The sequence below is a fragment of the Narcine bancroftii genome, chromosome 14, assembly GCF_036971445.1.
Source record: "Narcine bancroftii isolate sNarBan1 chromosome 14, sNarBan1.hap1, whole genome shotgun sequence".
Lineage (NCBI taxonomy): Eukaryota > Metazoa > Chordata > Chondrichthyes > Torpediniformes > Narcinidae > Narcine > Narcine bancroftii.
The window spans coordinates 24,965,093-24,992,804 of record NC_091482.1 but is presented as its reverse complement, the minus strand read 5'-3'; the positions used below and the strand labels follow the sequence as shown (position 1 = coordinate 24,992,804).

Genomic DNA, 27,712 nt, shown 5'->3' with positions numbered 1-27,712 from the left:
GACAAATTAAATTTGAAATTTGGACAGCTTCATTGTAAGCCTTACACTCATTATGTTTCCCAACAGGAAGAGCTTTGGATCCTGTGGGAATTCTTTTTCCAGGACTTGGCCCAGTTCCACCCAAAAGGGACTCACCATGGCACATGTCCAGGTTGCATGCACAACAGTTCCTGTCACAAACATTGGTTTGATAATTCAGGTTTATATCTGTTCAATTTTTGCAGCGTCAGGTATAGCTGGTGCAGAAAATAGTACTGCATTAGCCTGTACCACGCTTTAATGACTGCAGTCTTGCTGATCCAACACAGATCAGACCAGCACCATTCATCAATCATTATTCCGAAGTCCAACTCCCACCCCTACCACAACTTGTCAAGACCTGGTTTGGGGCCTTCCGTTTGGAGCAAGAAATACATTGTTGAAATGAGCTTCCACGTGTTCCCCCTTCAAATCATGATCTCTATGTCACTGCAAACTGATAGGGCCATAGTTGGACCTATAGAAAAGATATTATCTGAAGGTAGAAGTGAAACATTTTATTTGATAAATTATATTTGTTCCTCAGTTGCTCAAATTACATTAGCTGCACCTGCTCGTAACACTCCACGACACACCTGATGCCATTACGATGCCAGGTGTCCATGATCTTGTTCGCGACCGTCAATACTATTAATCTATTTGGAGTCAGGTGTGTTTTTGGGGACAGTCCCACTTTGATTCATACATATTGGTTAATTTTGTTTCAAATGAGGATTATTTGTTTTAATATGTGGTTGCCTTTTTTTCTGATAGAAATTTAGTGACCCATTTATAAATTAAGTCCTCTGCTACACCGCCCCTCTCCAAGAGTGAGGCCACGTATCTTGACTAGGCTTCCCAATAGTATTTTTTAAAGTCTGGCATTCACAATCCATCCAGACTATAATCCCAGGTCAAGTTTTCAATAGTGACCCTGGCTACCTTTCCATTCCATAGGGATATCCTTACTCTTGAAAGTAAACTTTTGAAGAATCCCCAGAGCAACGCCACGGGCAGTGTCTGAAAGAGGTACTGGAGCCTCAGGAAAACATTCATCTTGTTACAATTAACCCTGGCCAGCAGTGTAATGGGTCGGGACATCCATCTATTTAAATCCTTCTCAGTTTTCTCAAGCAAGGGGTGGGGGAGGGGTGGTGCAGTAATTTAACATGCAAATTACTCAAGTTGTTATCTATTCTAACTCCTAGATATTTGATCCCATTTTGCAGCCACTTTAATTGACTATTTTCTTGACATTGACTGTAATCCCTCTTCATAAATGGCATGAGTTTGCATTTATCCCAAATGACCTTATATCCGGAGATTTCCCCATAGTCCTCCAGAGTGGAGTTTGCTGGGTCTGTCAGATATATCAGAATGTCATCAGCAAATAAATTAATTGTGTGCTTTTCCTGGCCAGTTCTAAACCCTTTAATGTCTTGATCTTGGCGAATGACCTCAGCTGGTGGCTCCATGGCCAGTACAAACAGAGTTGGAGATAGCGGGCACCCCTGTCGACTTGGTCTTGTTGGTGGGAAGTCTGTTGAAATTGTTCACAACTTTAGCCTTGGTTGCATGGTAAAGCACCCTGATCCAATTTATAAAAGTTGGCCCATGTCCCCATTTTCCCAGCACTTTCAATAAAGAGTCCCATTCCGACCTGTCAAATGCCTTTTCTGCATCCAGGGCCACAGCTGTGCCAGGTGCATGATACTCAACAACCTGCCCACGTTATCTGCCGCCCGTCTTTTCTGTACAAATCCCCGCTTGGTTCTTATTTGTTAGCTTTAGAAAATGTTTTGCCAATCTATTTGCCAGGGCTCTGGTTACCTCACTTTCAGAAGAAATGACTTAACTTCTTCCTAGTTGCCTGTCGCTGGCAGTAATAGGCACATCCCCTTGTTTTGATAGCGCAGCACTATTAATTCTTACCTCTCGTCATGTTCTGAAGGTATGGGTTTGTATTTCACTTTATTGCTTCCTAGCTGATATAATCCCTATCCCACTCAACTACTCATGTAATGCACCAGTTCACAAGGAGGTTGTTGATGACTGGATACCTTCTCACGTTTGGGGACAGCAGATGCACTGTTTATGGGAAGGCTTGATCCTGCTTCATCTGCTTCTCCGAGTCTACTTGTCCTGACTGTCATCAGCACTGATTGACTGCACAGGAGTCGTCCTTCGAAGAAAGAGCTCATTGAAGTTGCAGCCGGGTGATTAACACTGAGCAGAAAGTATTACTTCTGGACATTCTTCACCTAATTCTAAAGTTACCTGATGCATTGAGGGCGCGTTTGTGGATACGATGGACATGGTTTTGGATCAGATTCAGTGCAGTTTCCATGTACTCTGCAGATTTCACTGCAAGCTTGGTCTCGGAGACTGGGTGTTTGAAGAAACGCAGTAAGTCACTTGAAGTCAAGGATCTTTTTTTTAGCCGTTCTTTTTGGCTGGAGGTAGACAAAGTTAGATGAGATAAACTGTTTGCAATTATAAACTCAAGGTACACTGACACCATCTTGTAACCAAGCATGAAATCTACTGGAACAATATGTGACTCGAGGGAAATGGACCTTAATGCACACATTTTTTTAAAATAATGTTATGCAAGTGGGAGAGTAAATTCTGGGAGGCTGGAGGCTCAAGAGATCGAGCGGAAATGTAAAGATGATCTGGGGAAATGTGATCAAGGAAAGGTTGGGATACTAGTAAATCTCTTTTTCTTTGGTGGAATCTAAGTGGTCTTGTGCACAGATAGCAGAAATTTAAAACACAGTTACAGGAAACATCTAGAAAGGGAAACAGTTCATTTTGAAAGGAATTGTCACATTAAGAATTAAAAAAGTTTTGCTTGAATCATTCTGACCTTTTATACAAGAAATTATGAGGTAGCGCAGGACTGATTCGTGGTTTGAATGGGTAAGAAAGCTTACATTTGACGTGCATATGTTCAGCATTTGAGAAGGAGAGGTAAATGCATTGACAGGGATGATACTGAGAGGCTGGTTGTAAAGTTTTGAACCAGGTTTCATGGACTCAGACAAAGGACACAAGAGATCAGCTACAGCATTAAAATGAGAGGAAATTTCTTACTGTGTCTGGAATTGTCCACTTTTGGGTGTGTGTTTGTTCTAATCGGAGGGGCTTTTCACATCGCAGAGCAAAATGGAGATTCCCCGGGGATTTTCCCGGGAACCCTCCTGTGAACCTGCGGCGTGTAAAGGTCGGCCTGGGAATGGAAATTTTCCCGGACCACCCTCTGCCTGGATGTGAAAAGGCAAATGGCCAAGCAGGGGAAGCCGTCTACATCATGTAGGCAATTAAAATTAAAATTAACAGAGACATACCTCCTGACAACAGCGAGTTGCCTTCGGCACGTCACGACAGCAGCTCTATCCGGGATGAATGGCTGCCTTCATTAAACCATAATCCCTCACGCAGCTGTATTTCCCAGAGCCCTACCAGCTGCATGAGGGATTATGGGAAATGAAGTTAGCCATTCATCCAGCATTGTGGCACTGTTGCAACGTGCAGAAGCATGGGGGTGCAGTGGGATGGTGGGGGTGCGGATGACGGAGGCCAGGGGGGGTGGGGGTAAGGGTCTGGCAAGCGACCGACAAACAGGAGGGCTGAACTTACTCTTACTCCTGTGAGTGCATAATGCATCATTAGTTTGGGGTGGGATCCCCCTAAATTGCTAGGGGAGGGCGAATTCCTGGGAATATGGACCGCAGTATGAAAAGCCCTGGAGATCCAGAATTACCAGGAATTTCACTGGGACAAAGTAGGGTCAAAGTTCACCTGTGGTGTTAAAATGGCCTATGACAGAGGGTGGCATAGTTGTGGGGCCAATTGAAGTGCTGCTTAACATTTCCAGGTCCATTTTCCGACCTGTGTCGGTGGAGTTTGCATATTCTCAACTTGTGACCTTGTGGGTTTCAGGGTGAAAGTCTGCAGAGGCTGCGATTGTAGTAAAAAGGCACAGAAATGCTGCAGAAACTCAATCAGTCTTGTAGCATCCATGGGAGATAAAGATATATTACCGACACTTCAGGCCTGAGACCTTTCTCAAGGTATAAGCAAAAATAAAACAGGAAGGCATCTGAATAAAGACTGACAAATGGAGAAAGAAAAGGGGAAGAATAGGAGGGGGTGGGGTCCAGACCAAAAGGCATTAATTGGATATGAAAAGAGGAAAGGTGAGAATTGATTTTGGCTCTGCCTTCAGATGCCTTCCTGTTTTTCTTTGAAGAAGGGCTCAGACTCGAAAAGTCTTTACCTCCTGTTGCCGCTGCAAGACCGGCTAAGTTCCTCCAGCATTTCTGTGTGTTTCAACTATGTGGGTTTCCTCCGGGTGCTCCGTTTCCACCCCCCCCCCCCCCCCCACCACCACATCTCCAAAACTAACCTCTGTAACTTGCCACTTGAGTGTAAGTGAGTGTTTGAAGCTAGAGAGCATTGATGGGAATATGGGAGGATAAAATTATATAGCTGGTGCTTGATGGTCACCAAGTTTCCAAGGGCTGTGGAATCTGTGCCCATTCCCTTTGAACACTAAACACTAAAGAAATCAAAGAAAATGGGAACAGTGCTTTCAAGTTCATCTCATGTGGAGCTTCAGCCATATTAAAAAAGAGCATTTTTTGAATGATTTTGAATCATAGTGTTCAACAACAATCTTAAAGGCTAATTCAGAGATTCTCAATCTTTTTCTTTCCACTCACATACCACTTTAAGTAATCCATCTGCCATCGGTGTTCTGTGATTAGTAAGGGATTGATTAAGGTGGGATTTGAGTGGGAAGGGAAGGTTGAGAATCACTGCTCGAGACCCAATTGTTACTGAAATATTTTAATTGAGAAAAATTGTCATTGGTTCATTTCCTTTGGAGATACTAAACAGTGCACATAATGAGTCAATTGGGGATGATTAAAACTGGTTTTCAACCTTTTTCTTTCCACCCACATACCACCTTAATCAATCCCTTGCTAATCATAGAGCACCTATGGCATAGGAACTACTTAAAGTGGTATGTGAGTGGAAAGATAAAGGTTGAGAACCACTGGGCTAATTCAATGGAAATCTTCAAGCCCTGCATCACATCAGTAAGTACCTTAGCAGGTTTACTGTTGAACAAATACAAAACTAAACTGTTTTCCTTATTCTATTTATTTGAGTTATTGAACTCTTTACAAAAAAAAGTCCAGTTTGACAACATTACAGAGATAAAGAACCTACTAGACTCTTGTTTGCTTATAAGCTCTGTTCACCATTTCAATGGCTTCATTTATAGCAGACTGTACAAACGGGCTCCCGAGACGTTTCTCCATATCTACAAAGAAACATACCAATTGTCAAAAATTTAAGAGTGGCAAGCAACTTTAAACTGGAATTTATATTACTTTGAGATAGCAAATCATATGGTGTAAATGAGTCAATATTTGTTAAAGAGAAACTTTTAACAAATTGGTTTTACTCTTGTTATGAGTTGAAGAATTTGAGAAAGCCCCTTGGGGTCTAGTATCACTTGTGAAGGGTATCATAGGTTGGGTAACAGTTGTGAGATTCTGGAGAAAATGATTAAAAGAGGAAAGGAAGGAGTTTAAAATGGTTGGCCCTGGTTTCTGCAATTTTTCAGTATATTGAATGCATTTCCTTGAAAATGGCCGTTTTGATGTAACAATGAGAAAGGGACAGACACTTTCATGGCATGTGGGTACAATGGGTCTAATTATGCCACTTCTTACTAACCACATTAATTTGATCCATGCAAATATCAGCCTGCAATCACTCATTTGGGAAGAGACAATTAGTAAGGATTGATAGTGGTAAATCAATTGAAGAACACTTAGAATGTGAAAATCAGATCGTAAGAGTATTATTGCAGTATGGAAGACGTAGCTGGGGAGAGCAGAAAGCCAGTGTTAATTGTTTTACGTATGAGAATTCCTTTGAGTTTATAGGAAACAAAGGCCTTGTATTCTCTCATGCCTGAAAAGAAATAAGCAGTGCTCTCCTCATACCCATTCCACAGAGAATGACCAACTGTTGCCTTACTAATGTGACAGCTTACCAAATGTGGCTTGAAAAGATTCAACTGCTTAGGAATCCAGATCAATTATTTTGTTGGTACAGTTACTGTTACTTTCCCGTGGAAATGAATTTCAAGTTTCCAATCGCCACAAGGCATGTTTTGCTGTTCATGTCTGGGCACCAACCTCATGAATGGGGGCGGCAAAGTGGTGCAGCAGCTAATGCAGTTTGCCTCACTGCTCCAGCAACCTGGATCAATTGTGACCCCTGTAACAATGTGGGTTTCCATCAGGTGCTCCAGTTTTCTCCCAATTCCCAGAAGGGCTGTGCTTTTAGGCGAATTGGCTACAATAAAGAGCCCCAAGTTTAGGTGGGTGGTATGAAAATCACGGGTGAGACATAAACATGAGGGAAGTATGAAGGAAGTCATGAGACGGAAATAAATTGGGAAATGGGATTGGTAGGAGAACTCAGAAAGATGGCATAGATTGGATGGGCTGAATGGTTCCTTCATGCTGCAATGGAATATAAGAAAAGGAGGTAATATTTTCCACGTTACTTTACCAATGATCATACCCAGCTAGTTCTCAATGTAGGAATGTAAAAATTCCCATTGGAAAATCCATGCATCACCAGACCAGTACTATCTACACCAATCAAAACCTCAGTTTCATTATGTTTGGTAGCAGCTTTTCACCTGGATTGGAAATAATAGCTCCCTCCTTCCTGATGTAAGTTTTTGCTCCTCCCCTCCACATTCCACAACATAGTTTCTCCCCTTCCACAGTTAATCAATCCATAGTCCTCCTACCCCATTTCCAATAGACAATTGAAGGTCATTTAAGAATTCACATTATGTTAGTCACCATTTTTGCCACTGCTCTGTTGCAGATTAATTAGTTGTAAACAGAACTTCATTTTAGACTTCTTGAATGTGTTGATTCACTGACAGTTTTACTTTTGGAATTATATGGATTACATTTGTGAAAATTCTTGCATAACTTCTGAACAAAACTTGTAAAGCGTCCAACACATTCTGGACCCACGTTGCAAAAAAATGGGTGTTTGTTACCTCCTATCATCTGACACTTTGATACTCAGAAATTTTGACTTATTGTTAGTGCAATCTTTTTAACTACGTGACTTCATGTGAATCTTTCAATAAGTAGAAATCATGTTGATTTAATTAAAAAATTCCTGACTGCAAGTAATTTTCTTTAAAGAACATCTAACAGAACTGCATAATGTTTGATTTTAAAAAGCTTTTCATTATCATTCACAAGGTCTTCTCTTTCCTTTTGCCCACGTACATCACTCTGCACGATGACCAAAGTTGAGAGTAGTGTAAAAATTGAATGAATGCTTCTACTCGCCAGTTAACCAGGCTAGTGCTCCATTGGCTATAATATCATATCACAGAAAGTTTGTCCTGGAACTTAGTCAAACAAATCAGAAGAATCAGGGTATGGATTGTTTGATCTGAAATAAGGTGAGATCAAGCTAGGTGGCACAGTTCAATGGATTAAAAGAAGGCCTCATCCTCAGTAAAGTGATGTCAGGCATCTGCAGAGAATGAGACTCAATCTCTTACCTGCATGAACTCCATCACTGTAAAGGACGAAAAGTCCAACAAGGATCACACCAAGGGACCAGTTGGCTGCCATTCTGAAATAAGAAATGCATCCTGTATGTGAGTCCGGCACAGGGCAAAGCAATCAGCAAAATATTAAAGTTAGGAGAATTAAACAGGTAACCATCACAGACAATGGCACCTACACACATGCAGATGCAGACTGACCCTACAGAGAAATAAAGAGACTCAAACTCATGGGCATAATCACAAGGAATGTGGGACAGATACAAGCCCACACATATGCTAACTTGCATTTTTACATTTTCATCTCCTGAAGTAGAAACTGGAACATGCTGATCTTTCCAAATGCCAACACCTTAAACATATTTGTTACAGTGGAGGTCAGACAACTACCAGAATATGGCGTGGTTAGTGGAGTGACAGCGGCAGCGACCGGGGTATGAATCCTGCGCTGTCTGTAAGGAGTTTGTACATTCTCCCTGTGTCTGGATGGGTTTCTTCTGAGCACTCCAGTTTCCTCACACCCTTCCAAGTGTACCAGGGTTGTAGGTCTATTGGGTAGCACAAGCTCATGGGCCGAAATGGCCTGTAACCGTGTCTGTAATCGTGCTGCCTGTATAAATTTTTTAAAAATGCAGTAGATTGAAATGAAATCATGTAATTATTGGGGATGAGGCTACAGAATGGAATTGAAAAAGCAATGCTGTCGATATGCAAAATAAGCATGTTTATGTGCCAGTGAATGTGGCTCAGAACTGGCCGTACAAAGTAAAATGTCAAGGGTCTCAATGCTAAGTGTTATAATGGAGGAAATTCTTGAGTTTGGACAAGCAGAATTAAACATAAAGAAACAGAATGAATTTTCAACGATTCTCTGCTCATCCTGGTTCATCAGGAATCAACAACAAAATGAATGTATTTAAGAAGCTTCTTTCATGTAAACTCCCTGAAAATGCTGTTTTATAACAGGTGCAATCAAATTTTAATGGAAAAATCTCTGGACGTAAAAAAAATTATCGTGTATATATTGTTATATCCTTGAATAAATACCTCAATATTCCATAATTTAAAATGAAAAAGAGCATTTTTTGGGGTATTTTATGATATATTACGATGATACTATTGTTTTAATCTTCTGCATTTTTTATATTTCTTATTATCTATGTATCAGTCAATTTACACCGAGTTAACAGCTCTTATGTTGGGAATTCTACCCGCTGAATCAATCACAAATACAGCAATCCATTAACGAGATTGGGAGAAAGGGGAATAGACCTTTTAATTTAATTTAACTTTAAGTTAATATAAGTTATTTGCCAGTTTAATTATCTTTAATCACTTTATGTATTTGTCTTATTGTTATTCTTTTATCTATATATCTCATAGTCATTCACAAGCATTCGTTGGCAGAGACTGGCTTTACAAACTGTGCCTGGAGGCAGAAACACACCAATGAAAGATTATTAAATCACTGCAGTTGCCACCTTTGCTGGCATGGACCCTACTCTGCACTGTGCGACTCTGGGCCACTCTCATGTACTGGGAGTATCTCACCTGGTGGAGACCGTGTCAGTTTCCATACAGAAAGAGATAGGGATAAACAGCCCTTTTGGTTAAAAAAATTATTCAATTTCCTGTTGTTTTTGCCATAAGAACTCTTCATTGTTATTGCTGATGCCCAGTTAGTGCAGTAAGGTTCCATGCAGGTCTCCTCCCTAAAAAACTATTTGATGACTGTCTTGGTGCTGTTTCTTGTTCTCCACAGCATTATAAAACGAGAAATACAGATATTGGAATCTTGAATGAACAATTAGAATCTGAGGGACTCAGTGGGTCTGACATCGTCCATGGATCAAAATGGTTAGCTAACATTTTGGTCAGGACCTTTTATTGAGACTGAGTAAATATGCCCTACTCAAAATGTTAATTGATTATTTCACCCATGGAAGCTACCTGGCCCTCCAGATTCTCATTTATTTGTTCCATTATAAATCTACTGATTCCCACATCTTTCTTGATTACATCCTTCTTCCTGTAAGGATTGAATTCCAATCTCTCAGTGTTTCTATCTCCACACCAATGCTTTAAAATGCTTTTTTCCTGATCTGTGATTCCCTCTCTATCACAGTTGATGGGATTTTCAACTGCTTTTCTTCTATTTCCTGCACTGCTGCTGTCATTCCCTCTCCTTTCAGCTCGAACAATGATAAGGATCCCCTTCGTCTCACTATCCCCACCCTGCATGAGACTCAATTTCCATAATCTTCAAAGGGATTTCACTGCCAGATGCATTTTCCTCTCCCATCTACTTTCAGTATTCATAAAGTCACAGGATTAGGCTGTGCCAAGCATCAAGGAGAGGATGGAGGGTCTGGACAAGTCCAAAAGAGGGTCCTGATCCAAAATGTTAACCGTCCCTTCCTCTCCATTAGTGCTGCCTGGCCCGTTTAGTCTCCCCAGCTTTTTGTGGTTTACTTCAGATTCCTGCACCTACCATAAACTTCCATTCACGCTAATCTGACATTTTTGACGATCTCACATGATCCCATTTGCCTAAAGATGGTGGGTAATTTACAGTAGCTAATTAAAACCCACTCTCACATTTCCACTAATTGTTCTCATAGTTCTTGCCCAAGCAAATTCAGGAGATTTTATACTTTAATTTCTTCCCTGAGAATTGTGAGTTGGGGTGGGGGGGCAACCCATTTGCTCTTTTTTGAATGTAATATACTCCACTGGTGCTTATGACATGGTCTCCATCACATTAGGGAAAAGACAAATGCAGATTGGGTGATAGCTTTTAGAGAACAAGTGTTCAGATTGCAAGAATCATCCCAAGTGTCTATTTGCTTGTCGCAGCAACTCTTTCCCCCCTCTCGTTGGGAAAACAGTCTATTGCTACCACTCTGTGTTTCCTGATACTTGGCCAGCTATCTATGTAGGTTGCCACAATCTCTTTTATTCCATGTCCTTCAACCTTGCTAAGAAGCCCAACATATGACACTTTATCAAATGCCTTCTGGAAGTTCATATAAATCACATCCATATATTTCTCTCATTGACCCTTTCCATTTTTAATCAAAATGTCTTTCAAGATAGTTTGAACAAAAGTAGCAGTAGCTGGAATAAACTTGTTCCTTGTCTTGCTTCTCTGGCTACATTCAGTAATGTCAATGCTGACCACTTATCCTCGTTCCACGACACTGCACAAACTCTACATCCCTTCCTTCTTTTATTGTTAAAATCAATGTCCATTTTCAGCATACTTAACAAAGGAAATCTCACAACCCTCTTCAGTAGAAAAATTCCCAAGGATCAATATGTGAAGAAATTTCTTTTCATGTCTGCCATGAATCATTAAACTCTTATATTGAGAATAGAATTCTAGACAACACAGCCAGGGTAACATCAACTCCTCATGTGACTTCTCACGTCCCATAAGAATGTTGGTCTTTAAGAAATTTAAGAAATGCAACAGTGGAGATGCTTCATTACTTCATATATTTTGGACATGCGGGAGTCTCGAGAGATATTGAAACCAAGTATTTCAAAAATTCTCTGCACTTTTTAACATAAATTTTAAATCTAATCCTTTAATTCGGTATTGTTGGAGGAGTGACATAACCTTAACAGCATCTGATCTGCATGTATTAGCTTTTATTTCTCTTATGGCTGGCTGCGCGGTGCTGCTCAGATGGAGAGATGTCACCCCACCTAATCACGCTCAATGGCTACATGATGTCATGTTTGAATTGAGCTAAGATTAGATGCTCAATTTCTGAGTTGAATTCAAACTTTCCAACACTGTGGGGATCCTTCTTGAATTGCTTTCACAATCTTTGATTTGATATGAAGGTGGAATGTGGTGACAAATGAGGTAATTCATCACTCTGATAAGAATTCTGTCTTCTTTTTTCTGGACAGACAGCTTCTTTCTTGGGTGTGGATTTAGATTTTCTTTTCATAATAAAATATTAATACAAAGCCATTTGTTTGATTGAAAATGTTGGGAACCTTGGATGCAATTTTTGATGTTAATAAAAATATTGAAAAAGAAAGAAATTCATACAGATTTCCTCTGATCATTTAAGTAACTAATCATTCAATACCTCTTAGTAAATGAGTTCAAACAGGGTGGTCCTATTTGGATGAAATAGCTTTTTTTAAAAAAAAAGAAATAAAGTAAAATATTGACCTGTACAAACCTAGTAAATAGCATTCATCGTCAAGGTGGTTAGGAGGGAAAACTGAGCTGTGGAAAAAAAGCAGCATAACAGAAACCAAAACAAAAGGAAAGGTTATGTCATTACTACAAATTATAACTTGGAAAACAAAGGAAATCAAACCCCAAAGCGCAGAAGTAGCTTGAAACTGAGATTAAGCAAAAATTACAAAATATTTTGAATGCTGCTCCAAATATTCAAAAATCATGAGGTACATCCTCTATAAGCAGATCAAATACAAGGGAATCATTGCCACTCACCTCAGGATGCCCAACACCTTCTGGTAGAATGCTTTAGAAAATCTGCCTTAAAAATGTTAAAATATTTGCATAAAATTTTGGCACTTTTCCCGTTTGACTGGATTCTAAGTACTTTCAGATTGTTCGAAGTTAATGAGGAATTCTATCATATCGTTGACATTGTGGAATGAGGATATTTATATTCGAGGCAGGTACAATTTTTGTTACGTACTCATTGATTTACAATCATTATTAACACTTTCAGTATCAGAACCTCTCATCTGTCACCAGGATGAAACTGTGACTACTATCATAGGATGGCGGAGCCTCTGGATAAGACTTTATTGGTTATTTTATAGGTACCGATGTGCGTGTGATCACTGGGAGGAGACAAGCGATTGAAAGCATTCAAGGTGTTTGACTGTCACTTCTGACCATCATTTGTAACTTGGGAGTAGGTGGAGGCAGTTGGGAGTTGCCCATCTCCAGGTTTTAGACTAACAACATTTTCCTCAGTGCTTTGAATAATCTGTTGAACACGACTGTTTTTTTTTATAGCAAGATTGCTGTTGGAGTTTCTCTGAAAATAAAAGATCACATCAGAAACCTGGAGCCAGTGATTGGGGACAGCAGCAGTTCTGAATATTTCTCTACGTTCATTCATTGACCCAGGAACTAGGAACAGTCAGTGACCTTCTAAGACAATGAGATAACTTAAGAGCACAATCTAAATCCAGACCAAAGCGTTATTTATCATTTTACAAAGGCTTCAGGCAGTTTCTCAAAGATTCTGAGGGCGAATACAAACCTCTCTGCTCACTTCCAACAAATCTTTTTTAAATTTGTTTTTAATGTCATTAAAATCGTCTTCCATGGATCATCAGTTGAGAAGAAGTTCAAATTGGAGTCAGGATTTTGAATGTTCAATCCCATAGTGCTGCCTCAAAGAGAGTTCATAAATCAAGACATAAATGGGAGGTAGATTTAAATAAGCAAATAGATGAACGTAAGTGGATTCAGATATGTCGAGTATGAAAAGTACAATCAATGTGAGATATCAGTTAGTTCAATGTAATTTTATTCATCAGTTATATTTAACACCACAAAATTTACATAATATGAACTAATTCAGATTTATGTTTTAGACGTGAACAAGAAGTTGGCACTTTTTTTGCATTTGACTTGGCAGTGCACCACAATTAAACCATTTTGGCTTGATTTGGGTAATTTATTAGAATGAATAACTGGAGTAAGATGCCCACAGGATCCAATGTTATTTTTACTCAGAGATGTTAGAGGGATTAAGCCTAAATTAAAATTGAATGTGTATCAAGTAAAATTTATTTCAAATTGCCTTGGCAGTAGCTAGAAAATGTATTGCTGTAACTTGGAAGTCAGATATTGATTCAGGAATGGACTGATGGCATGCAAAAGTTCGGAGCTGTATTCCACTTGAGAAAATTATTTATAATTTAAGAGATAAATATTATACATTTTGTAAGATATGGAGCCCATATTTACAAACTATTGGTATTTAAATTTAAATGAGTCGTGAACATTCCCTTTCTCTTACAGGTTTCTATAAATATTTATATATTTAAAGGTATCAGAAAGTGAAGTTCTGCTTTTTTTCAGTTTGTAGTGAGTTGGGGGGGGATTAATAAGAGTTTTTTTTAAACTTTCTTATGTATTTCTTTACTCTCTTTTTTCCTTTTTATAAAATCCCACATGTATTTGGATTAAGTTTGAATATTGTGACATGTTTGCTAAGTGGTTTTATTTTAAATAAAGTTTTTAAAAAACCCAACAGCGCCATCTGCTGTTACATTTCTGCTCCTGGCTAGCATTTCTGTGCAGGACTGAGTGAACACTGAGCCTTCTGGGCCTCTGCTTTTGAATGGTGTATAAAACCAAGGTCCTGTCTACTTTCTTTGCTGACATAAAGGATCTAGTACATAAGTAATCTAATTTAGGGAAAGAAGTTCTGAAAGGATGGATTTATCAACATTTAGACTGGTAGGTTTTGATCACTGGTGGACAACATAGATTTGTTGAGGTGAGGTCATGGCTGAATGATTTGATTGACTTTTTTTGAGAAGGTGACAAATTGCATGAATGAGGGCAATGCATTTGTTGAATACATGAACTTCCATAACACGTTTGACAAGCTCCCACAAGAGAAACTTGGCAATGGGAAAATTTAGCAAAATGGATCAAAAATTTGGCCAACATTTTTTCCAGAAATTCGAGATTCCTTCTTCAAAAAATCATGGTCTACACTTTACTGCCATCAACTCTGCCCTTACCTGCATCTCCTCTATTTTCTGCTCATCTTCCCTGGCTCCCTCCACCCCAGGATGCAACAAGGGCAGGATACCCCTGATCCTCACCTACCAACCCACCAGCTTCCACATCCAATATATACCTTCTGCTATTTCTGCCAACTTCACCATGATCCCAGCACCAGATACATCTTCCCCTCCTCTCTCCCCTCTGCTTTCTACAAGGACCACTCCCTCTGGGATCCCCTTGTCCAGTCATCCATTCCCACTAATCACCGACTCAGTACCTACCCCTGATACACACCTCCTCTCTCACCATCATTTGGGGCCTTGAACTTCACTTGTGACTCTGCAAGGTCATCTACTGGAACTGGTCTTCCCATTGTGGCAGCGGCGGGGAGGCGGTCTTCTTTTATAAGTAGAGATCGTTTTTTTTTGGTAAGTTCTGAATGTTGATGTGAATTTTCCACTCGTGGCATCATGTCGGTGCTCAAATAGCCTGCTGTTTTTTTTGTCGCTGCTGTTTAAGTGCTGTTATGTTGCAGACCAGCAACAATGGAAAAATCATCATGGCAATGTTATATTTTTCTTTTAAAACACTATATTTATTAATAACTACAAACAATATAACACATTAGTCAAATAAAATCCAACTATGTGTGAATGTGTGTGTGTGTGTGTGTGTGTCTGTGTGTGTGTCTGTGTGTGTGCATGCAAAGCTCAAAGTTCAGTCTTAGAAATCTATTGTCAAAGCACAGATTTTTAAACTAATGCACAGAAGTAATCACAAAGGAGATGGGAGAAACTGAGTGACCAGACTACCAAAAACTTATGAATCCTGGTTGAGTTTCTTCCAGAGAAATATCCTTTCATATAAGTGGATGTTACAACTCCCCTTTCCTTATGTAGGAGAAACAAAACGCGTGACTTCCATGATGCTTCCAAAACCCAGGCACGGGTCAGCCGAAATGAACTTTCCTTTGGACACAGCAAGGTTCAATAATTCCCCTGACAAGGAGTATCAGCCAAACTGTCTATGATCACACAGAGTCATTCCTGCTTTGTGTTCGATGACATGACCGCAGGTCAATAATGTGCTGTTCCTTCAGTGTTCCACACTCAAGACTCTCTCATCACCTGTGTCCCTGGAAAAAAGCAACATATGTTCTTTCTCCTCTACAAAGTAGCGAATTTGGGTACAGCCAGGCTTTCCACAGCTGTGATTGGTTTTAGTCTGTACTAGCCCTTAAAGTGATATTCACACTAAATGAAACGGGAGCTCGTAATACCATGGATACAGCTATTCTGCTGATGCTCCTGCACTGCTTAGTTCCATTGTTCCAATAACTGGGAAAAAAAACAAATCCTAAAATTCAGTGGGATGATGTGGCAAATACAATTAGTCAGCAGAACGATGTTCCCAGATTGAATCAACTTTTGGAAACTACTATATACAAGGATAATTTTAAGAAAACATTCAAGCTGTTTGATAAAAAGGAGAGAGATTTTCAACAATTTCCCTCCGAAACATTTTCTAAGCCTAGTAATGAATTGGGAAGTTAACATGCAAACCTTTTGAAAAAAAATGGTTGTATTGTACCTCGATTCTCATTCTTGGTGTTCAAGTCTGCCTGAGGAATGCAGTTGCACTTTACATATCCTCGTGGATGGGTTTGAAAGCAAAACACATCTTGTGAAAGCAACTCAATCCCAGTTTATTTCAAGTTACACAGGACATGGAGATTTGAGCATAAAGCATTCCACTGGTTATGAGTAAACGCTCCTTTATTTTCCCACCACAACCTACAAAATTGAAAAAATGATTGTCGAGCTCCAGGGAAACTATTTCGGTTCATTGAGCCCAGTGACAATGGCTACGCAGAGAGGGTGGGGAACTGTCTCTTGGTCTACATTTAGTTGGGGTATGTTGAGAAGGAGTAGGGGAGGGGGAAGATAACATTTTTCTATAAATTAAAACACTGATCTGCTTTTTATTTGATGATCCAGCTACAATTGCCCAAATTCCTACTCAATAACCTATTCAATAATATGCCAGGACCACCACCCCAGATCTAGGGTGGGCATTTCAAAAGGAGGTGTGTTTAAAAAAATTATAAGATTTAAATGGTATTGCAAAAACAACAAATGCAAACATATATGGTAACATGACCATGTCCTCCTTTTGGAATGGCCATTCCACCTCACCTCAGCCATGGTCCATATGAACAAGTTGAAGTGAGAGGGACAGTGCTGACTTCATGACAATATTTGACCTCGTGTAACATCAATGGATCTTGGTCGAACTTAAGTGAATGGGTATCGAATGGAAAGTACTTCAATGGCTAAAGTCATATCTCACACAAAAGAGAATGGTTGAGGTAAGTACAGGTCAATTATTTCAGACCCAAGTTCCTCAGGGAACTGACAAAGGGGCAACTGTTTTCAGCTGCTTCACCAATCAACTTCCTTCGATCAAAAGGCCGGATGTTTGTTGGTGCTTGCATAATGTTCAATTCAATTTGCAACTCCTCAGCAAATGAAACAATCCACAGCACAATGCAGCAAATACTAGGCAATACAGAGACAGTGGCAAGTAAAATCTCGACCAAAAAAATTGCTAGGCTTCACTAAGAAAGATTCAAACCATTTATCTTTGCCACGCACTGGTTTCCAAGTTACCAAGTCTCTTACCATGAATATCCCCCATGGGTATTATTGAACAGAAGCTCAACCAAGTCAGTCACACAAATATTGTGGCTACAAGAGCAGGCCTGAAGCTGGGTCGCCTGTGGAGCATCTCAACTTGCCTGGATGAGTGTGGTTCCAGCAACTCTCAAGAAGCTCAACTCTTGGACAAAGCAACTCATCTATTTGATTGGCTCTATATCAACTGCCCTAAGTATCCATTTCCTCCACTATTGATGTATATGACTACAGTTACTTGCCCAGTCCACTCCTACAACATCCTTCAAACCTGTAACCTCTTCCACCAGATAAATAAGGGTAGCAACTGCATGGGAACACAACCACCTACCAATTACTTTCCAACCCAGAAATATGTTGCTGATTGTACATCATAATTGGAGTCTAAATCTGGAACTCCTTGTCCAACAACAATGTGAGTGTACCTTCAAAAGGACTGCAGTGGTCAAGAAAGTGGATGACTACCATCTTCTCAGGTGCAATAAATATTGTCCTTACTGGCACTGGCCAAAATCCAAATGTGGTGGTGCACCACCAGCCTACTGCAGGGGACAACCTCTATACCTGCAGGAGTGTAAGGGGACAGGAGAGCACCTGGCCAGCTGCCAATCAGTCGGCCTGAATGGATCAAGCCTCACCCGGTCGGGTGCCAATCACCCTCCGGGATGTAAGCCTGTGCCGGCCTCCCGAGGCCTCACACTGAGTAGCTGCAGCCACAGCCAGCCTGGCTCTGTGGAGGTTTTTGTGGATTAAAGCCTGTTGTTCAGTCTTTACCTTGTGTGTGTCTGATTCTGTCTAACAGCACACCACACCAAACATGAGAGGAAAAAAAAGTTGCTAGCTTGGCAGTGCTCTTCTCTCCTTTATTCGGATTATTACATGTCATTTAGTGATTAGTTGTTTGATCATTGACCTTTGAAGTGAAAAATGCATCATGCTTTCCCTACTTACGTATGTCATGCCTTCCCTGTATGTAACATCAGGGTAAGTCCTCACAAACTCAATATCACAACAGAACCAATCATCCAGCCTATCACTGGGTTTGTGATTTTAGGTCTCTTTGCTATGAAACAGAAAACAAAAATTGAATGATACTCAAAGCCTTCAATTGTGCTAATATTGCTCCTTACCTCATGTTCTGGAACTGTTGTCCTAGCCATAAAGGGCCAACCTTCCCTCCTTTCACAAATAGTTCACAAATTCCCCCCACCCTAAACATCAATGTTGACTGCATGCCCCATGTAGTTCTAGGAATCTTCTTGCAGGTTGTGAATTCTGGAGAATGTCAGAAGATTCAGCCTCGTTCTTGGGTTCTGAAAGTCCATAGGATCTCCTCTGTGCGTTGCAAAGCTGTGAAATTCAGATGGAGAAGGGATAGGTGTTAGCCAGTTCTGTAGTAACTTCTTGTGGAAAGGTTACCACAGCCTCAAACTTTAACTTGTGGGGGATGGAGTGAGGCAAGGAGGATGGATGTAAACAGCTTCTTTGTTTCTCCTAACTCAATGGGAAGAGGATCTATGAATAACATGCAGCATAAATTGCATTATCCCGAGCCACTCATTTATTCCCAATGTCCATTGGGTAAACCAGTCTTTTAAATCACTCTCATTTTACACAACTTTAAGGTAACTTCATCTGAATTTGTGTTGCAAACTCTCAGCTGCAAAGTGTCAGACACATGGTAATTTCTCTGAATTGATTGCAGAATACACGTGGTATTTAAGCTTATAACAATTTGCAAAATTAAAGGAAGTCCTAGTTACTCTTCTGGATTAATTACATAGCAGTCAGAATATTCCATGATCATTTCAGTAATACATGATAAACAGAAACCATGACACAGCATTCACCATAGTAATTGAAATATACACAGTAATTATTCTATAGTTTATCATTTTTTCTGCATTAATAATACAGTATTCAGCAATTATCACGCCACAATATTTGAATTTATTCACTTGATTCTCAAATTATTGATCCAAACCTATGGTCAGAATCTGATCACGTAATTAAGGTGACAGCTATGGCTATCATATAGTTCGGAAGAAACTTTGATGATAGTACATTTGGATGCAACATCAATTTTTTTTCCCATAGATGCAATACATCCAATGGCACTCATCAAAGATGAGTAACTGTTCACTCTGGTGTCTTGACCAGTAGGTATTCGTCACCTCATGTGAAGCAATTTGCCTCATTGCTGATTGTAAGACATATCTATGTGCAAATTCCCTGTATTAAACTAATAACAGCATTTAATGTGTTCACCATCTCAGTAGTGAATATTTCATATCAATACATCTCAATGATTATTCACCTGCAAATATAAATCTCCTTTGCTAATTCTCCAGAAAATAAACCTTTGCAACTAAATCTGCTTGGCTATGACTCTCTAGTTAACATTCTCCTGTTAACATTCCCATATGGGACTTTGGCAATTCAAAATGACCCAATGCAGTATGATGTGTATATGACCCAAGGAAGCAGATGTGATCCCTGATATAACTTTGATCTTGTTTCCACAGTCTCTACTAATTGAACTGCAATCCCAAGGGTCATCTCCCAGTTTCTTAGCCACTGCATTGGACACCAACTGATCCACAGCGGTAAAACACCTTGATGAAGGGCTCAAGCCCGAAACGTTGGTGATGTATCTTCACCTTTGCTACATAAAGGTACTGTTTGACCTATTGAGTTTCTCCAGCATTTGTGTGTGTTTTTTTTTGTTTTACCTCAACTGATCCACTGCTGTTTTTTTGTAATTTTCCTTTAAAACCCACTGTGAGCAGCAACAATTCTCTTGGACTGAGATCAACGTTTTGTACTGTCTTCTTCATAAAGTGAAACTAAAATAGAAAATTATGGAATAACTCAGCATATCAGGCTGCATTTGTTTCAGTTTGAAGACCTTTATCAGAATTGGGGAAGAGAGAGAACGTTCTCTTTCAAGTGGAGAGGATGTAAAATTCAATGGGGTTATCTTTGGTTGGGTGAGGTCACAGTGGTTAAGGCGATTCTGTGGTTCAACGAGCTGATAGATTAATGAAGGAAAAGGGCTGGTGTTGGCCTTGAGTGAAAAATCCTGTGAGTATCTATTCCTTGCCAACAGTGGGGACAGAGAGGCCAGGAAAATATTGGCCCTTCAATGGACAGTTTTACTTTACACTTTTTCTATTCACAGCAAAAATCCATTAATGACCAAGGTGTGATAATAGGTTCTTGATTTTTCTTTTCTTTGGCTTGGCTTCGCGGACGAAGATTTATGGAGGGGGTAAATGTTAGGGTGTTAAAAGTTATGGGGAGAAGACAGGAGAATCAATGGGCCAAAAGGCCTAATTCTGCTCCGATGTCATAGTCTTTCAGAGTGGCCTTCAGTTAAGACCAATCCCTCTTTTTGGATCTGTGCAATGGTTCAGGCTGAACCCAATAATGTTAGGTCACCAACCTTCCTTCATCAACCTCCAGGGAGGGAAGAATGTCTTCACCAAGAGAGGACACTGTTGGCTGAATGGCAAAGTGTCTGAAATGGAACACTGCTGTGAGAAACCATTGGAGATACTGGGATTGACAAACTCATCATAACCTTTGTAGAGAGGGAGGTAGTTCTTCGTAGCTTCTTGTCCAACCAAGTACCAGGGGAACAAAGTCTGTAATGTATTATCTGCAATGAAAAGTTATTACTCAGTGTAGTTTCAGTTAAAACAGCAAGCTCAATGGTAGTTATTAGACATTCTCTATGAAAAGTATTTGTCCTTCTCACTCCACCTTTGGCTCATGTCCAAAGTGATTCTTTCCTACAGGCTTAGGTCGCAACTGTGTCAATCTTTGAGTGAAAATGCTTCACCTGAATTCTCTTCTACTCATTATTCTTGAGTAAGGGCAACAAAGAGCTACTTGTTGGAACAATTTTGCCAGTTACTTTTATCTTTTTTTATCCAAGTTATCTTTCACCCTCTGTTCTTCCTGTAATGGATTTGTGTTAACCTTTAATTTAATGTTAATCTATATTTGTTTGTCTTAGTAAAGGAAGTTAGAGTTAAAATATTTTATCTGTATTCTCAGTAAATTAGCTGTGGGCTGGTATTGGGTCACACACAGTCACAGCACATTTATAGAGAATCACTGTTTTCTGAGAAGAGAGCTCTTTCTTGGAGTCGATACTTCTGGAACGAGCAGTGCTAATGGATTTCAAGTGGGTCTTAATTATTCAAGGACTGCTGAAGGAATCCATCTGTTTGTAATCAAAGCCACTTAAGCCTCAGAACAGAGATGAGGTCAGAGGTTATTATGGATAATGGAATGGTTTTGAAAAAGGAACAGAATTTTGGTAGAAATAAAACTGATGGTCATGTTGTTTCCAAGAATTGGGACTCACCTCGGTGATGATGTAACAATCGCATGATTTGGAGTTCAGTTTTGGAAGAGTTCAATTTGGAAAGTTCAGAAGTCAAAACCCCTGTGACACAGGAGTCGAAACCTTGTGAAAGACAGGGTTGAGTTACAGTAACCAGAATTCATGTGTTACTCCTGGGAAAAGGGGAACACAAAATCAGTGACTTTTGAAATGAGGAAGACCATTTTGCTGTCTCTTTGGAAAAGAGAACAGATTTCTACTGGGTCTATTTTGTGTGGCCACTTCATTTAACCCTTGTCTAGCTTTGTGAATTCATCGTGGAAGAAAATAGCCACATTGTGAATAAAGAAACCTGAAGATATTATGTTTAAAGTGCTTTATAATTATGTCAGAACTGAGAATGTTAGAACTTCAGGCAAGACTAAAATAATGCTGAACTTTTAAAGATTGACTTTTCACAATGGGTCTTTAATTACACACACACACACACACACACACACACACATACACACACACACACACACAACACACACACACACACACACACACACACAGATTTACATTTGCACATAGTGGAGTTTAATTTAGAATTAAGTAGTTTAGAGATAAGTAAGAAGTTAATTAATTAATAGTTTAATTTAAAAAAAAAACTATTATTTTGAATTTACCATTGTCTGGTGAATTTTACATTGTTGTTCCTGTATTAGTGCTAACAGAGTCCCCTTAGTTCCAAAAATAATAAAAAGGGTTGCTAATCTGCAACATTCCTGTATAATGTTCTAGTGATCAGATGACCATGGTTCTCAATGCGGAGTCTAACTAATATGTACAATTTAGAGGAACTGATATGTTGAAGGTTAAGACTAAAAATGACAAGTGATATCTTCAGTGACTGAGTAAAATCTACCTTTATATTACATCATAAATCTGCCAAATTATATTCTTCCAGGTACATTGGAGGAGCATTTATCAACCACTATTAGATTATCTGAGAATGTCAGGTTTTAGCTACACTGTAAAATTCCTATAACATGTAAACCAGACATAGAAATAATGTCAGCAATTCTCCTAAAAGGTGGTATTTTTATTCCCAAATTTATTATTAGTGCTAAATGATCAGAATTAGTAACTTCACTTAGGGGCAATATGGTTAGCACAGAGGTTAGTGTAACCAGGGTTTGAATCCCGTGCTGACTGTAAGTTCTCCTGTGTTTGCGTGAGTTTTCTCCAGGGGCTCCAGTTTCCTCCCACCATTCAAAATGTAGATCAATTCGGTGTAATTGGGCAGCACAGAATTGTGGGCCAAAACGGCCTATGACTATGCTATATGTCTTGTGCTGATTGTTTTCCTTTTTCCACTGAACCCATAACTGGTTAATTCCCCTGTTTTTTCCTGGGACAAGGTGCCAGTGGAAAAGGGGATATCTTTTACAAATGAGTGATTTATTTAAAATTGATGACATTGATTATCTTTTTCAAAAAGGTTGCTTCCTGAAAAAATGGGGATTATGAGACAACTTCAAGCTGAACACAAAGATAATTTCAGATTTGCTGTATCACTTTGGAAGATGGAGAAACATTAATTTATTGAATTGAGTATGTTTAATTGTGTAATGATACACTCGTGTTACCTGCACATGTTACACAACAAATAGGAGCCCAGGGTTTGTCTTGGTCACCAATTTAACAACTGAAGTAGAGCTCATAGGCTTTCTTAATAAGTGCAGTCATGCTGCATCTTTGAACCTTAAGTGTATACTCACCGCAAATGTCTCGCAGCCATTGCAACATTGATGACACATTTCTGCTGTATTTTGACTAGCCATGATTTAAATGTTAGTCTATTTCTAAAGCAAACTTTACTTCAATAGTGACATTTTCTCTCTTCCTGTTGAAAGGCTCACAGGATTTTTCTTGCTTCTTGATATATTGGATCCCTCTCCAGTATGGGTTCAGTCTCTTCCACTCTCAAGTGATTATGGTCCTGTAAAAGCACGTGGAAAGACACCAGTCCCATCTGTTTGCCCACATGTACATCACCTGTGGTGGACATGCTGGAGTTGACAAGAGTTACTGTGATAGCTTGATTGGGACTGCAGGGACTTTGGAAAAGACAAGGTTAATAAGACTGCTATTGCTCACTTTTTATCTATTGAGAAGGATATTTCTTAGTTCTCTGATGAATGAGTGACGGTTTAGGGATTGATCGGTTTCTTTGAGAGTTGTCGTAAACTTAAAGGACTAAATTTGCTCCAGTATTGTGAGTAAATGTGGGAAAGGAAAGAAGAATGATACAATAATGCAAACACGGTGAGGTGTATCTCTGAATTATGTTGAAAATTGGACTTTGTGCCCTTTACTGAGTGAAAAAAGGAGATCAAGAGAGTCCAATTAAAAGAACTACACACTTCCAAATGACAGAAGGTTTTAAATACCATTAGATTGGATTCTGCTATTATATTGAATGGTCATTTGGTGGTGTACCAAAAGCTTTGAATCCCTTCCCGAAGTTAATCATCAACAAGACAGAGTTCGACCCGTGAAAGTTCCAATGCAAATGAGGTGCAATGCCTTTAAGTACAATTAAGATGAAAAAGAGATTGAAGATATTACGATAGTACATACGAACAGAACATTGCTGTAGTTTAGAAGAAGGTTGTTGATGGAAGATGTGAAGGAGCTTTAACCAAGAAAAAAGGTCCTTGAAAAATGTCTATTCTGGAGAAAGCTTGGGTGGCCAGCAGTTAATAGAAAACAGGACAACAGGCAAGAGTTAAGGGAAGAATGGCCACAGTTGTCCCTCTGCCCCTTCTTCCATCCTGCCCCATTTTTTTATTCAGGTGCCTGCCCGCTTTTGGCTTATACCCTGACAAAGGGGTCAGGCCTGAAACATTGGCTACCTGTCTTTGCCTCCTATGGACGCTGAGTTTATTCAGTACTTTTGTGTTTTAGGATGAGTATAATTATTCCAAGATGGAGTTGCATGGCTGTGATAGTACAGATTCTATCACCAATGTGTATATGTATAGATTGTAGTGTAGGATGATTGTGATTGGCTGAGAGCGTAGCCACACCTTCTGGCTGGTCTTAAAGGATTGCTCCTAGCCAGACCAGATCATTCTGGACTGATCGACCTACATGTGATACCGCTCCAGTCTTCTAGTTAATAAAAGCCTTGGTTTGGATCAACAAGCTGATGTAGATCGACGTGCTCTACAGTGGTCTAGCATATTTTTAGGGGACCTTTGTTGCAAGGAAGGAATAAGCAATAGTAGCATGGGAGATTCATCACCTCCAGGTTCCCTTTGCAGTTGCATGCCATCACAAGTTGAATGCAGTAAAACCCCTGTTATCCAGAATGCAAGTAATTGGCAGGCTCAAACAACTGGCAAAAACAATTGCAGAAAATAAATAGGTAAAAAAATACAGATGTTAAAAATTGGTGTGCCATGCCATTACTTTTCCAATCACACAACAGACAACCTCAAGCAAATGGAAAATGTACTTATCTGTCATCTACCAATCCCCATAGGTGCCAGATACTAGGGGTTTTATTGTATATATAATTTCTTCTTCATTTTGCTCATTGCAGATCCTGAGATTAACACCTCAACAAGCACACGGATATCTCCTTCAGAAGCACTTAAGTGGTTCAAAAAAGCTGACAACCTACTCTTCAAGAGCAGTTTAGAATAAATTCTGGCTTTGCAACATTCCGAAAATGTAAGGAGTAATGAATAATTCGTTATGGAGTTCTTGCACTAAAAAGAGGTGATTGACCCTCCTCACGCAAATTATAATTCCAGTGTCTGCCCTAAGGTAGTCCATGCTAACAGGACTCTGAAATTAAAAGATATTGGCCACTGAATCATAAATAACATGATTAAAGCTGTAAATGTCTGCTAAACCAAATATTGAGCAAAGGTCAATAGCTGGAAATACTCCAATTTCACTGCTCAACACTGCTGACGTCTGTAGCTGTTATCTCTATCATAGAGTTTTATCCAATGGAAACTGCAATGCCAAGTCAGATAAATATTTTCAGGAAGCCTAATCTCAGTCTTACAACATGGATACAGGCCTTTGGGCCATCATGTCCTTGTCAACCATCTTTCTTTTCTTTGGCTTGGCTTCGCGGACAAAGATTCATGGATGGGGTAAATGTCCACGTCAGCTGCAGGCTCGTTTGTGGCTGACAAGTCCGATGCGGGACAGGCAGACACGGTTGCAGCGGTTGCAGGGGAAAATTGGTGGGTTGGGGTTGGGTGTTGGGTTTTTCCTCCTTTGCCTTTTGTCAGTGAGGTGGGCTCTGCGGTCTTCTTCAAAGGAGGTTGCTGCCCGCCAAACTGTGAGGCGCCAAGATGCACGGTTTGAGGCGATATCAGCCCACTGGTGGTGGTCAATGTGGCAGGCACCAAGAGATTTCTTTAGGCAGTCCTTGTACCTCTTCTTTGGTGCACCTCTGTCACGGTGGCCAGTGGAGAGCTCGCCATATAACACGATCTTGGGAAGGCGATGGTTCTCCATTCTGGAGACGTGACCCACCCAGCGCAGCTGGATCTTCAGCAGCGTGGACTCGATGCTGTCGACCTCTGCCATCTCGAGTACTTCGACGTTAGGGATGAAAGCGCTCCAATGAATGTTGAGGATGGAGCGGAGACAACGCTGGTGGAAGCGTTCTAGGAGCCATCTAATCCACCCATATCCCCATCAATTGCCCTCTCCCTATTTCTCCTGCAACTCATCGACACAAGGGGCAATTGATATCAACCAATTAACTAGTATGTCCTTGGCATGTGGGAGAAATTCCAGGGGAAATCCTATTTGTTGCCATGAAGACTGTGAAGACTGCTTGACGACCACATCCGAGGACAGGATCGAACCTGGCTCTTTCGAGCAGTGAACCAGCAGGGTTAATAGCTTTGCCCTTGTGCCATCTAAGGAACACCACTTTATCCAAGAAAGTAATGAACCATGTGGTTGAAGGTCTCAGTTCTCCCTGGGGTTCATACACAGTCGAACATCAAATCCTCACACTAAACTGGTGCGCCACATGCACCTCCCCAAAGTTTGAAAACACATGATGAAGAAATTATGACCCGTGAGCCTTCTAGGTATTGTGAAAGGCTTCCAAGTTAGCACCCTCTTCCTCAAGCAGGAGGGGAGTTTACCCTCATGTCAAATTACCCTCATGTCTTGAGGAACAAACTCTCAATAACCAATACAACACATCATTTTGTGGGGTCTTTATGTACAATGGTATTTAGATATATTTTTGGTTTAGGATTTCATTTGTACTATCGAGGCCCAAAACAAAACACCCAAACATAACTTCAGAATAAAACAGAATGCAGATTCACCCTAATTGGGAAACAAGGATTCCTCTGAACCCAAGTGTGTTCATAGTTGATGCCATAATTGAAAGTTTGGAGACTGCCAGACACAGGGCTTAAACTCATGCTATAATCAATCCACTGTCCACACTGCATAAACATATGACTTAACTCTCTGTCCAACGCCACCACCATAGTGCAAATTCTCAAAATTACGTCGGACACATTTCGAACCTGCAGCAGATACGAAATCCAGCCAGGGAACTGGAAGTTGTTGAAGTGAAGGAAGGCATGTGAGGTATCCTGGATGTTGGTGGGAAGGATCTGAACCAAGGAGACAAAATGGAGTTGAGGTATGATGATACCAGTTCAGTGGAGCTGAAGTATGCGGAAACAATGGATCTACTGGGGTAATTGGATTTCTGCACCTTGGGTCTAAGGTAGAATTTTCACAGTGCAGGGATGGGAAATTCTAAGGGTAGATGCTGTGGGAGGGAGATTGCCGGAAGTGATGAGGTCAGAAATAGTGACCATATTGTTTTGTGAGGTCCTGTTCAAGGAATAAGTAATAGGATGTATCTGAGAGGTGTCAATTGGCATTGGCAAGGCAGATATTAGCGTGCCAGACCACAACAGCACCACCCTTGTCTGCAGATTTTCTTGATTTTAGCTCAATCTTACGTCTCTTTTTTGCTCTCCTGACTTCCCTCTGAAACATGCTCCTACACTGCCTGTGCTCATCAAGAAATGTATTTGTTCCAGAAGGCTTAAATTTGATGTAAGCCTTCTTTTTCCTGACCAGAGCCTCAATAGCTGCCTGGATTCTAAAATTTTATTTAAAAAAAATTTAGACATACTCCACGGTATTTCGGCCCAGGACTGTGTACCACCCAATTAACCTACACCCCGGTACTTTTTGAAGGGTGGGAG

General features: G+C 40.1%; 1 protein-coding gene and 1 long non-coding RNA gene across 5 annotated transcripts in view; one reads left to right on the top strand and one right to left on the bottom strand.

Moving 5' to 3' along the window:
* Window positions 1–12,245, bottom strand: part of LOC138749223 (eosinophil peroxidase-like) — a 45,080-nt gene extending 32,835 nt beyond the window's left edge. The window contains exons 1-4 of one of the 2 annotated variants that reach the window (XM_069910338.1): window positions 12,132–12,245; window positions 7,646–7,719; window positions 5,260–5,353; window positions 2,296–2,471 (exon numbers count right to left, since the gene is read on the bottom strand). In XM_069910338.1, coding sequence (XP_069766439.1) covers window positions 2,296–2,471; window positions 5,260–5,353; window positions 7,646–7,718 — 343 coding nt within the window. In that variant the 5' untranslated portion in view covers window position 7,719; window positions 12,132–12,245. Of the gene's footprint in view, window positions 1–2,295; window positions 2,472–5,259; window positions 5,354–7,645; window positions 7,720–11,853; window positions 11,908–12,131 lie in introns of those variants that run through there. The other variant, XM_069910337.1, reaches the window with a different exon arrangement.
* The window catches only part of LOC138749225 (uncharacterized), a 69,911-nt gene extending 44,224 nt beyond the window's left edge, over window positions 1–25,687 (top strand). For 2 of the 3 annotated variants that reach the window (XR_011348492.1, XR_011348490.1), the window contains 2 exons: window positions 19,621–19,770; window positions 25,042–25,687. This is a non-coding gene — a long non-coding RNA (uncharacterized lncRNA). Of the gene's footprint in view, window positions 1–19,620; window positions 19,771–22,932; window positions 23,046–25,041 lie in introns of all 3 variants that reach the window. The other variant, XR_011348491.1, reaches the window with a different exon arrangement.
* Window positions 25,688–27,712: the final 2,025 nt, after the last annotated feature.